This window comes from Ambystoma mexicanum, chromosome 4p, assembly GCF_040938575.1.
Source record: "Ambystoma mexicanum isolate Mex_15411 chromosome 4p, UKY_AmexF1_1, whole genome shotgun sequence".
Lineage (NCBI taxonomy): Eukaryota > Metazoa > Chordata > Amphibia > Caudata > Ambystomatidae > Ambystoma > Ambystoma mexicanum.
In genome coordinates this window covers 52003331-52016767 of record NC_090927.1, presented here as the reverse complement: position 1 = coordinate 52016767, position 13437 = coordinate 52003331, and the positions used below count along the sequence as shown (strand labels likewise).

At 48.0% G+C, this 13437-nt stretch overlaps 1 protein-coding gene across 2 annotated transcripts in view; it reads left to right on the top strand.

The window, feature by feature from the left end:
* Positions 1 to 13437, top strand: part of LOC138452978 (zinc finger protein 300-like) — a 154167-nt gene that overhangs the window by 117532 nt on the left and 23198 nt on the right. The window contains exons 5-6 of one of the 2 annotated variants that reach the window (XM_069605351.1): positions 3949 to 4047; positions 7733 to 7840. In XM_069605351.1, the coding sequence (XP_069461452.1) occupies positions 3949 to 4047; positions 7733 to 7840 (207 nt within the window). The remainder of the gene's footprint in view (positions 1 to 3948; positions 4048 to 7732; positions 7841 to 13437) is intronic. The other variant, XM_069605352.1, reaches the window with a different exon arrangement.

The following is a 13437-nucleotide window of genomic DNA, read 5'->3' as shown; positions in this document are numbered from 1 at the left end:
AGTATGCCATGAAGCAAAACGAATCTGCCCAGAGGGTCTATTGTCGTGGCTATGGGGTTATATCTGATACTCTTATGAATTAGGGTCATTACCCCCCGACTTTGTGTGGAGTAGGAGGTATAGTACCTCTGTGGTCCCCATACTTTAGCGAACTTCTCACAGTGCTCAGTTACCGCATGTGTCTCCTGAAGAAACAGGATCTTAGTCCCATGTCGTTCAGCCTGAAGCTGTAGTAGTCTCATTTTCTTGAAGTTCCCCAGCCCCCGCACGTTCCAACTCAGGAATGTAAGGGTTTCCTCACTCGACACCCTCGAAGTAGACATAGAAAAACACAGGTGGATGGAACAGTGCCCCCCATAGATGGACCCCTTTGTTGTCAGGACCGCGATGATATAGATCCCCTGGTGCTCTGAACTCTACCTTCTCCGTAATTACCAAGCCTTTTTTAACATAAACTCCCCTACCCCCCACCCCCTTCCACATCCCTCCCCCAATCAGAGAGATGAACACCCCATAGACAACAAACCAAATCCAAAACAATGGCATCAACGCCTGGGGGGCCTGTGAGTCGGCCTGACGGCGGAGCTCCGTACCTTGAGGCAATTTGAGGATAAACGTAATGCCTGGCAGTAAAGGCGGGACACATATGGGGATGGCCCCGCGGGGGGGGGGAGGCAGGCATGACCATCAATAATGAACTAATTTAACGAGATTATATGTAGAAGCCATCCGAACAGCTTGTATGGGATGGTGTATGTGTTCAGACCTGATATTAGGAACTAGGGGTTACTACGGAGATTCACAACCCACACCAACAGATGCATCGCATAGAGAAAAAACAAAGACATGCACATTTTCAGAAACAGTGTCCACAGGACGAGGTAAGCGGTATCCCCCCGGCCCAGGAGCCCCTGCAATGTCGCAACCAGAATTGACGGCAGGTTGTGAGACCAACCGAGTTCTGGGTTAGGGCTCCGTGGTGCCGGTTCCACAATAAGAGCATGTCGCGTTTGACCAAGAGTACAGTGTGTGGGCCAATGAACCAAGACCCAAGCAATGGCAGGGATTAATGCAAGTATAGTTTAGCCGGGAAAATGTTCATCCATAAACTTAGAGGCTTCCTCCGGTAGCGTGAAGAAATATACTCGGTTCGCATGCTCAATTCGGAGTTTGGCGGGATATAGCATAGCGTATTTGACCTGGAGGTCGCGCAAACGTCTCTTCACCGCCAGGAAGGATTTGCGCTCACGCTGGACCGCCATCGAGAAGTCCGGGTATATGTGGATTCTGGCTGCGCCCAACAAAAGGTCTCCCTTGATTCTCGCCGCCCTGAGAAGGGTATCCCGGTCACGAAAATTTAAGACCCTGGCTATTATCGGGCGAGGAGGAGCGCCAGGCCTGGGCTTCGCTGTGAGTGCACGGTGGGCCCTCTCGATTGCAAATTGTGAGGAGAGTTTTGGGGAATCGAGGAGTCGGAGAAGCATGCTCTCCACGTAGTCTTCCATGGGTTCTTGTATGCCATCCTCCGGAACCCCAATTATACGGAGGTTGTTGCGCCTCGAGCGAGACTCGAGGTCCTCATTCTTCTTCTCCACCTCTGTCAAGCGTGTGGATAATGTGGAAACCTCCGCCCGGAGTGAGCCCAGACCATCTTCAGCGGTACTCATACGTGATTCGATCTCAGTCACACGACCATCTGTCCTCTCCATGTGTGCCTTGATGGAGGATATCGTACCATTCATATCGTCTAGTTTACTATGTATTGTAGTGAACCCTTCTCGGATGAATTCCATCATTTTCTGAGATTCGGATGGTTCCGGTTCATGTGCAGTGGATGGTTCCTGTGAAGGCGTCTCAGCACCAGCTCCCCCCGGAGGCTTAGCGAACATATTGATAGAGGATTGCTTCTTTCCCGTCCTCGTTGACATGATGCCGGCAAAAGTTGAAATCAGGTCCGGGGGGCCGGAGGGGCAGGGGGGGTGAGGGTCGCCGGGGGAGAGCACCAGGGATGTGTGAGGCCGCAGCCGGCTAGCAACAAGAGATGCAGTGTTTCCAAGCCAGCATGTGATGCTGGGCTGCCGGGTCAGGGGCAGGAGGGACGTCCAGGCTAACCGATGTATGTAATGGCCAGTGATCCACAAGTATACCTCCGGCAAGGGCCAAGGAGACCGGCAAGAGAACCAAGAGGAGCTTCTGGTAGCCGTTGAGATGCGGTAGGACAGCCAAGAGGACAGCCCTCTAGTCGACCAAGAAGGCGAGTATGACCCGAATCAAGGTCGATCCGTACAGGAGATTCGGAGGTCGGGGCGCACCTCGGCACCGTGAAGTAACCAGCAGTAGGTAGGTAGGAAGGAGCAGGCGCCTCTTGCCGCCTCCCGGCCAGTCTATGACACAGGTTAATGGGCCCGGGGAACGGGGCAGCCGGGAAGGGTATAAGGATGCAGACGGAATGTAGTTACTGCCCCAAGCTAGGCGCTGCGCTCAAGAACAAGAGAGGGAGACCAGCGTGGATAATGCGACCCTGCCGGGCCAGCGTACCTCAGGAGCGGCTCCACTCCGTCGGAGGCCGCCTGCCAGTATGGTGTATTCCGCGGAGACCAGGGACCCAACTCACCGCCCGGAGCCAGGAATCACGGTCTAAATCGGCACACCGCCCAGGATGGGGCGGCGGAGCGAACGCTCTCGGATCCCGTGAAGGTCCAGAGCCCGTCAGCCACTCTGCCGAGAGGCCGTAGTAAGCGGACGCGCAGGGCGGGAAGAACGCCCCTCCCCCAACGGAAGGCCGCGAGCCGCGGGGCTCGGCCGCGACTCCCTGGAGCCCCGAAGGGGATCGGAGGAAGCACCCGCTCCCGCTCAACCCGCAGGGGCCAGAAGCTCAGCGGCGAGAGAGGTCCAGGGGACAGGACGAAGCCAGCAGGGTCCCCGACACACCAGCCTTCCCCTCCGTGGCTTAGAAGGTGAAACGTCAAGGCAAACAGGAGGATTTCAGCAAAAGGAGCGCCTCGCGGAGCGTAGTCGATCAGAAGGCGGCCATCTTCATCGAGCGCAACAGCGCCCCCCCAGCCCCACCCCTTTTTAAAGATGGACCCTGATTGGGTTCATGGACGTTGTATGGAATGCCACCATGAGGCCTTTTAAAATAATTATATTCCTTGGTGGGCTAGTGGAGGAAAAGGCACCTCCGGAGGCCTTTATTTAATATTTAAAATAATCCCTGCTGGGTTAGTGGGCCCCTGTGGATGCAGACTCCAGCAGACAATCTTCTGGAGCTTGCTGGTGTTGTGATGGACGCAGAACCCCTTTGTGTCGTGTCTAGCGGATCGGTTGTTGCGTTTGCGGCACCGCTTTGACAGGGATGCCGCCGCGATCTCTGGGGTCTCCTGGGTGTGCTTCTCCCCCGGCTGCTGTGCTGCTCCTGCAGCCTGCCATTACCACAATGCATTGAGGCACCCGTGTTGGGTTAACGGGGGCCACAATGCTGGCCCTGTCACAAGGGGATCAATGTTTTCAGTCTGGTCAAAACTGCTGGGCACGTCCCGCCAGCATTAGACGGCCCAGCACCACAGAGTCGTTTTGGCTCCTTGGGCTTTGTCATGTATGTTTATCTGGAGTCCGGAGGCTCAGCACCAGGAAGTGGCTTGCTTGACTTGTTTGGATGCAAGGTTGTAGTAATTTGCCTAAGGTTTTCCCTCTTCTGTGGTGGCAAAGAGCAACTAAAGTAATTCTAAAAATGCTGCCCAGTGGTTTAGATGCAGAGCCCAAATGCATTCAAAGACAAGGCATAAGTCGGCGCAGGACTTGGAACCAATCCTCTTTTTATAAAGTATGCGCCATAGCTGTGAACTGGAACTCTGCATGCTGTAGTGTAGAGCAGTCCTTGACTCTGCACCCGATTGAGAGCCTGTGCAGCGGAGGGAGGAAATGACCACAATGCTTTTTGACTTGCAGGCCCAGAGCACCTCACCCCGGACATTCTGCTCAGGATTAAAGTGGAGGACGAGTCTATTCTGGTGGATTCCGAAGAGGGAGAAAGCAATGCCAGCACATGTGAGTATAATGTGTCTAATCATGGGCTGTGCATCACAGGCAGTGTACCATATATGTAAATATTGCATGGCCTTTCGAGCACTTGAATGATCTCCTAAGTCCTTGTGGAATGTATTCCCTGTTGCTTTGTTTGAACAGCATCGTCACCTGTTGGTTGAAGGAAATCATGTGATGTGTGTTTCTTCCAGGCATGTGAAAGCTTCTATCCTGAGAGCATGGCAATACACCATGCCTGTAGAGCATACTGGGTTGCACAGATATGGCAGCATGGGCTGGGTAACATGTCCGTGTTAATGGGCGCCCATAGACCCCTTTTGGATAGTTCTTAGGAATGTATCTTCTGGAACATCCTTTCTCGGTCTGGGCCCGCCGACATGGCACATGTTTCTCAGGCTTATAAGTTGTGACCCATGCTCTTCATTTATGAACACCTAAAGGTTATACCATCTCTGTCCCATGTGCATGTGATGATACTTGCATGTGAATGTCTGAAATGTGCAACTCACCTTTTCCTGAGATAGTGTGCGATGGGGCGTGCCCGCTGGTACCTGGCGGACCCACCTCACTCTCTGTTTGGTGTATAGATGGGGGCTAAAGTGGAGAATTCCCTTGCCCCCACTTGCACCATGTTGTCAGCCTTTCCCTGTTTCTCCATTCCCCTCTCCCCCCTTGTGCTCCTGATTCTTGCAAAACATTCTTATCCCTTCCTAGTGTGCTGGGTCAGAAATGAAAGCTGGACACAAAGTTATCATGTTTTTGGTTAAAGAGTTTTATTTAAATGAAAATGGGTTGGGAAAATTACTCTCTGGCCCTGTTGTAAAGAGGAGTTTCCTACCTAAAAACCAAAAACTAAGGATATGTCTGGGTCAGGATGTCAATAATTGAAAATGCGTCCTTGTCTAAAACATCCGATCCTGACCCTCCCACTATAAACAAAACAACAAAGAGTGAAAAGAAATTCTTCAACCTGATATTGTCAAAACTAATTTCACAACTAAAAATTAGAATAGCTCCAAAGAAAACTGTTCTCCAAGGTAAAATACCTTGGATCCAGAGGGTGGTTGCCTTCTCCTGGATTCTTAAATGGGATGGCAATGTCTCTCTTTGGTTCACAAGGTTCCTGTTAAGCAACAAGTTCTGCAACAGTATTTCCTTTAGCACAAATTTCTCTTTTGTCTTGAAAACACTGTCCTTCTTTAGTATTTCTTGTAGCTTTGCAAATCGCCTGGTATACTCCCCTGCCAGGGCTTCTTATGGGTTTCTGGTATCTTTCCCTTGCCAGGACTTCTTATGGGTTTCACAGTTGCTCTCTATCACCAAAACTGTATACTGTTCTTGGCTCGGTATATCCCTTTGTTTTAATGTTTGCTCAAATCTTTCCCCACACTTGCATCTCATGCATTCGTATTTTATTGGGGTCTGGTTCTGTACTTTGCCTTTTCTGCATTCAAACAATCTTCTTGTAGTTTCTGTATTAGCAGTCTCATAACATTCAAATTACTGTTGGCACAGTCATCTGAAGGCCCCAGGGTCTCCACTTGTTTTGGGTTGACTCACTGGTTCGTTCTCTCCAGCGTCTCTGGTCTTGTTTGCGCTTCTGCCATGTGGCTCTGCCGCTCGTTTTCCACTCTGAATTGTGCAAACGTCCTTCCGACTTCCTTCGCTGCCACATGCCTGCTTCCCGTCAGGTCCCGGCATAGAGAACGCTGCCTCTTCGAGCTGCTGGGTGCCCAGGAACTCCCTTGTGGCTCCTGGCATCTCCACGGCACATCGTGCTCATGCACTGCGCTTCTCCTTCTGTCTCGGTGGTCTCCTCTGCTCCACTGCACCGGTACGTGTCTTCCACGCTCGTAAGCCTCTGCATAGCAACCACCATTTTCTACTGAACTGCCACACTCAGTAGTGCAGTTGTCGTTTTCACAGGTAATTCTGTAGAACAACTAGTCTGCACATAAAGCTTTGGGTTCCTGTTACCTTGTACCAATTCCTTTATCCTCCTTGTCTCAGTACTTAGGTGATTATGGGAGTTGGAGTGCATGGGTGTCATTGGACATAAAGCTGTCAGATAGTTTTTCTCAGTGGTTTTACATGAGAAAACAGTTTTACGTAAAGGTCCATCAGGAGCAAAAACGGTTTTGTTGGAGCTTTGTGTATTTAGGTCATAGATGGGGGAGGTTTGACCTAAAGAGTATTCGTAAGGTGTTTCTTTACTTCCTCTACAAGGGGGAACACATGTTAGACAATAGGTCATTAAGGTGTTGGGAATTAGAGGGTCTTCCTCATGGTAAAGGGGGGGATACCGCCTCTCATCCAATGAAGTCATAACTTCTCCCCGGTAGTTGTCTCCTCCCATGTGATCCTCCCTCATATAGCCGCCCCCAGGGTTATGATCAGGTAGTGGCTGCCATCACTTGGCTGAATGGGAGGAGGTCTCTGTCTGGGAATCCGTGATGACTCCATTGGATTCATCACACTAGCCCCATGACCAAACCTGCTCTGAGATCATACTTACCCTTACATTTTGAGAACGTCCCTGCGGTGTGGCTTTTTCTCCAGCTGCACGCATCCATAATTTAGTATACATTGGAAAACAGCTTGTAGCGTGGAGAGCTATATTGCTTTTATTTTGTTTTTAATCCACTGCGGCACACACGTGATTTCTTTTTTTTTTGCTTAGTAAAGTTTGCATGGAGCATTTATTGTTTAGGTTTCAATGTATGTTCTTTTCTTATTGCACACTTGTCAGACCATCTCTAGGTTCGGCTCATCTTTAATCATAGTCTGTTAAAAAGGAATGCCTTAAGGTTTTCCTAATAGTTAGGAGGGGTTATTCCCCTCTCCCTTCTCTCCTCCCGCTTAGATGACCAGGGAAACGTTAAAGAAGCTGCATTACCAAACACAGAGGCAAAGCTGAACTTGGGGGGTTTATTGGAGAAATGTGTGAGGGAACCCACATGTCTTCACTGCTCCAACACCTCCATTACCACTGACCTGGCGGGTAACCATAATTCCCAAAGCATGGGGGGGCGCGGAGGCATGCCAGTCATCGGGAAGTCTTTGTAACTCCCTTACCCAAGTGCGGGAATGCCTATCACAAACTCCACACTTCTGTTACAGGCTGCGGGTGGCCCTATCCCCTATTCTAAAAGTGACCATCTTTGGGGAGCTTGATGTTAGGCGAGGGTTCTTTCTCAATGATGCACCGCATTAAACAATCCCTGTCTCAAAGATGGTCCTGCCCAGCCTCCTGGCTTACATCTCATTTCTCCTGTGGCCAGGAATGGCTTTGAGAGGGATGAACTAATGGAGTGCCGTCTATACCAATCGCCGGGCAGGCAGTCTCACGGGTGCTCTGAAGGTCGCATCAGTATAGTATATTACCCCTGGAGCTAGGGCCAGGCTCGCTGTGAGCTGTGTTGGAGGCGGGTGACACGATGTAGCTTCTGAATGACAGGATATGCCTCTTCTTTTAGCTTTGATTTAACGTCCCCTTGCATTTGTTCTCTGGTGCTGAGACTGGTCCATCCTACTTGGAAAAATGATTTAACTGATGAACGAGGTTCCTCTGCTATCTTCCTGCTGTGTTTCTAAAGGATTGCTTCAGCAGGGAAAAGCACAGGAAGAAAGGTTTCTTACACTGGGATCATTTTAAATGGGCTGTGCTTCTTTGCTCTTGTATTTCCAGATGAGCCCATTTGCTCTGATAATCTCTTCCAAACGAGGGAAGAGAATAATTTACGCTTCATTGGCTGCCAAGATTTTCAAGAGGACTCTAAGAGCCGCCCCATTTCAAGTAAGTAACTCCGAGAGTAACCTGAACAAAGATTGTAGTGTGGTGAATTGCACTTCAACTTCTCTGCATGGTTTACTAATAAGGCACACACGCACTGCATGTTGAGGGCACATGGGATGCTGCTTAATGACCTTTTACAACCAGCGACCAATAAAAAGATCGGCTGAGTCAATGCAGTGGTTCCAAATGTCTGTGTAAAACGTGCCGTGTAAGTACACCATGTGCTGACTTGTTTCAAAGCTTCTCCAACAGCAGCAATCCGGCAGAGCTGTACGACAGCTGGAATAGCCCCTATTATACAGAGTTTCTGAAATGGGTAGTTTTTAGATCCCCCTTTTATTAGGTAATTTCTGTTTTCTGGTATTTGTTATTTTGGTGAAAATGTGTTGGTTTATTTTAGAAGGCTGTGACAAGTGCTGTGTATTTCCAGCTCAATTGAGGTGCAGTGAGCTTGGGAGTCCCTACGGCTTGCAGTAGTTTCCAGCCTATGCAGCTTTGACCACTCGCTCACTACAGAGTGTGAATGTATATGTACTTAAAAGCTGCCCCTGGGCCTTCATTTTGTGCCGGTGGAATGAGTGTTCTACCCTTCCAGCATCTGCAGTGTCTTTGTGTGCCCTGTTAGCTGCTGTTGGATACTTACCTAAACTGAGTGTGGGATTTGCTTACACAGGGTTCTGCGACACATATATTTGTGTTACCTTACTATCCTTGCCATTATTATTAATATTGGTAGTATTAGGGTATTTATTGAGTGCACACCTAGCTTCGGGATGCAATGGAGCGCTTTACAATCGTAGGGTGAAAGACAAGGTTAGGTAGCAGAGAAACAAGGGAGTTGGGATCTAACAGGGGAGAGAGGTGTGAGGGGTCAGAAATGAGAGACGGACACAAGATTGTTTTGTTCTTAATCAAAGACATTTTTATTAAACAAAAATGGGTTGGGAGAAAGCCCCTGAAGCCCTATTCAAAGGAGAAACTTCCCTACCTGGAAACTAAAACTGAGGATCTGCTGTGGCAGGATGTCAGTAACTGAAAAACCGTTCTCGTGTCCAAAACAACCTATCCTGACCCTCACACGTATAAACAACCAACAAACGGTGCAAGGAAATGTCTTTGACTTGATATTAGAAAAAGTTTTCAAAACCAAAAGTGTAATAATGTCTCCAACCAATGTTCTCAAAAGTAAAGACCCTTGTATCCAGAGGATGGTCCACTACCCCTGGATTCTTAAACAGAATGGCAAAATGTCTCTTTAGCTAACAGTTGCTTGTTGTCTTAATTGGATTCAAAGTTCTTGTTTCACCAAAAAGTTCTGTTTTAAGCAAAAAGTGTTGTAACATTCTTTACATGAGAGTTGTTGTATCTTTGCAGATTACATGGTATAATCCCCTGCCAGAAATATTTATGCAATTTCCAACTGCCTGGTATACTCGCCTGCCAGGACTTCTCTTTAGGATTCTCAGCTCACCTGGTGTACTCTCCTGCCAGTAATCTTTGTACTATTTTTGTACCAGCTGGTCTGCCTCATCGGCACACCAGCTCCCTCCTTTACTGTCACCCTTTGGCCGGCCTCTCTTGGCCCTCTTCCTGCTCCCACCTGCGAGACTAAAAACCTTGGGGTCAACTTCGACTCCACACTCTCCTTCTCTCCTCACATGTCTGACGTCTCTAGAAAGTCTCACTACCAGCTGCACCTCGTTAGAGGTATTCTTCCTTTCCTCTCCTTCCCCCAGAAGCTCACTGTCTCCAGAGCTCGGGTTCCCTCTAGGCTGGACTATTGCAACAGCCTCTTCCTAAATCTGCCTGCTTCTGCTCTCCGCCCTCTGCAACTCATCCAGAACTGGACTGCGAGACTTGTCCTTGGCCTCAAGCCTAGGGATCGTATCTCTCCAGGACTGAAATCTCTGCACTGAAGAAAAAAAAGCAATTTCCAAAAATGCTGCTCAAATTTGACTTCACTAGTTTTCTTTGAAATGTGTTTTTTTTGGTTGGGCTACCACACAAATACCCTGTAATTTATGTGCCCCTTCTTTTGATGTTATATGCTTGTCAAACTGCTTAATCACAAATAAATCCTTCAGTTGTGCCGACAGCACTTATTAGGAAATTAAACAGTGGCTTCATGGGTGCCAACTTTTGATTTTCACTACGGGGGCAGAAATACCCCAAGCTCCACCCAGCTCCACAACAAGCGACCAGCCCAACCCATCCCCTGGCCAAAACACATTTTATAGCACTTGTTTTTTATAAGAACTTGCAAATGTCATACGATTAACAACCAATTTTCTTTTTTTTATATGGCTAGTTGATGAAATCAACTTTTCAAATACAATAAAATGAACATTACAACCATTACATTTTTACAATAGTAATAAGTGCATTACATAATAACCAGATAAAAGTACAACTCCATGTTCAATCACTTCAAATGACAGAAACATATAGTGAACCCCAAGATTCCAAATACATGGACAAAAAGCCTCAATCAAAACAATAACGGAACCGGATAAAGTAATGTTTAGTCTTCATGGTCGGGTAGTGTTGCTTCAAGAAAATGCACTATTGCTACATTAACACCCACTCTAGGGCTTGAAAAAATGTGTTTCCATATGTCATTTGGATCCATCAGGCCATTTAAAGAAAGCGTTTTTAAAAAAAACCTCAATCGCATTGCTCTTAGCATGGGGCAATCAACTATTAGATGTTTTAGTGTCTCAATTTGAGAGATATTTAGGCAGAAACGGCAAGAATTCAGAGGTATTTGCTTCCTTCTAAACAATACCTCTCGCGTATGCCAGAGATGAAATCTAAAACGCATATATTGTCTGCGTATATGTGGGGAACGACATTTAATGAAGTAGTCAGCCATGGATCTAAATCTCTTGTGCCCAAAAAGAGAAACATCAAAATCTTTATATGCGAGACAGCTAGAATTATTACTTATCCAGTCATATTGGAAAATGTTGATCTTAGCACGCCCCGGATTGCAAATCATCATCTCAACAGATACTGAAGCGTCTGCCAAGGCATTGAGTACACATTTTTGCCAGTTGACCTTTTAGATTTTAAGAGATGATCAGCTACAATACCCAAAACATTAGATGTTTCTAAATTCAAAAAACATTTCCTCAGAAATGCACACTGCTTCCACAAAACTTGAGAATACATTGATAGAGATCCGAATTCGAAACGTTTTAACAATTTTTAACATATAACACCTCAGCAATCGTCTCTCAACCTGCTCAGCTACCCTGTTAGCCTTTTACTGTAGAGCGTATCTATGGATCCCTTAATGTACTAAAAACTACTGCATTACCAACAGTATTTTGGGTAAACCACTGCCATGGGAAGTGATGTACAGTGTGGAGTTTGGAAAGACGCATCATGAAAGAAATTGCACCATTTTTAAACTATTAGGAGGGAGCAGGTGTGCCGATGAGGAGAATCTCGGCCTTACTGGCATTAAGGCAGAGATCATTGGCGGCACACCACTCCTGGATGGCGGACAGCCAGTCAGAGATGAGAGAAGGAGAAGAGGTGACAGAAGGGAGTCTGAAAATGAGTTGAGTATCATCCGCATAGCACTGAAAGTTGGGGCAGAGAGCAGCGATGCAGTGGGCAAGAAGTGTGAGGTATTGGTTCAACAGCCATGGAGAGAGGTTAGACCACTGGGGAACACCACAGGTAGAGATCGAGATAGAGTAGAGGAAGGACCCGAGTTGGACCTGGGAGGGTCGATCAGAGAGGAAGGAGGTCAGCCAAGCCAAGGCCTGATCGGTGATACCCAGGTTATCATGGAGACGGTTGAGCAGGGTGGCATGGTTCACTGTGTCAAAGCCAGACGAGAGATCAAGTAAGCTGTGGACACAGGGGATTTTAGAATCGAGGTTGGAGAACAGGTCTTCACAGATGTTCAGGAGAGCAGGTTCCGTGCTTCTGGCAGCTCTGAAGCTAGACTGATGGTCATGGAGGCAACCAACAGATTCAGTGTGAGGGGTAAGCTGGGAGATTGCCAGCTTTTCCAGGAGTTTGCCCAGGAAAGGAGTGATGGAGAGTGGATGATAGTTAGCTGGACAGGAAGGGTCGACAGAGGGTTTTTTATGAAGAGGGTGGACAAGGGAGTGTTTCGGGGGGGGAGACTCCAATGGTGAAGGAGTAGTTGCAGATATCAGCCAGAGTAGGAGCCAGGCTGTCAATGTGGTCCTTGATGGTTTTGGAAGAACAGGGGTGACCCTGTTTTGATGAGACCTTTTTAGATAGGACTTGTCTAGAAACCTTGTCTGAGAAGAACAGGGGAAAGGCAGAAATGGAGGGAGGAGAGGTGGCCACAGCAGGGTCAGAGGAAGAGGGGAGTAGAGGGAGGAGGGCGAGAGGAAGAGAGAGAGTACAGGATGTCCTGAGTTTTAGAGATGAAATGAGAAGCCAGGGCCGTGCAGAGGGCCTGGGATTGGCCAGCTCCTTGCAGATTTTAAAGAGTTTGGCCGAGTTTTTAGATGCCGCAGAGACGCGGGCTTGGATGTGGGCTCTCTTCTTGGTGCGGACAGAGAGCCGGTATTGCCTTTGGAGGGTTACCAGTCATTTGGTCGACAAACAAATGGTCGAATGACCATTTGGTCGACACCAAATGGTCGAAATCCAAATGGTCGAATTTTTTTTAAAACATTTTTTTTGGGGGTTTGGGGGGGTTCCCCCCCAACCCTGCTTTTTATATATTAAATATTTTTTGTTAACCAACCAAAACGGAAAAAAATATATAAATAAATAAAAAAAAAATTCGACCTTTTTTTTTCCGACCATTTGAGTTTCGACCAAACGGTAATTCGATCTTTTTTTTTTGACCAAATGAGCGGACACCCCTTTGGAGCAGGTGGCAGGCCAGTTTGTCAGAGGATGTACAGGAAGCACGCCATTTCCTCTCAGCCACTCTGCACTTGCGTTTAAGGGTGACGAGGTCTGAGTCGTACTAAGAGTTGCACTTGGCTTTGGGCTTCAAGCGTATCCTCATGACAGGGGCAAGAACATCGAGAGTATCAGATATAGCAGAGTGAAGCATGGAAAGGGCTGTGTCAGGGTGTGAGTCAGCCAAAGGGGAAGGGGATTGAGAAAGTGGCGGCGAAAGCCTCAACTGACACATTCTTCATGGGTCGGATAACCAAGAAGGTGGGTGGCAGTGCTGGAGTTGGCTTGGCCTTAGGGGTAGAGAGGGTGAGGTGGGAGGAAAGGAGAAAGTGATCACTCAAGGAGAGAGGAGTGGCGAGAGGGATCGAGAGGGGGAGGTCTGAAGAGATCAGAACATCCAAAGTGTGCCCTGCAGAGTGAGTCGGGCCAGGGGGAAAATAGAGAGTGAGAGAGAGTCACAGAGGTTGAGAAAGAGTCCAGTGGAAGGACAGGAAGCATCCAGGTGGATGTTGAAGTTTCCAAGAAGGAAGGGTTGAGTGGTTGAGACCACGAGGGAAGAGGAGAGGTCCGCCCACTCAGCGAGGAAGGCGGAGATCTGACCAGGTGGCTGATAGATGGTTGCCACAGTAAGGGAATGGCCGGGAGAGAGAGAGAGACTACAGACGAGGCATTCGAAAGAGGAGGAATTACAGATG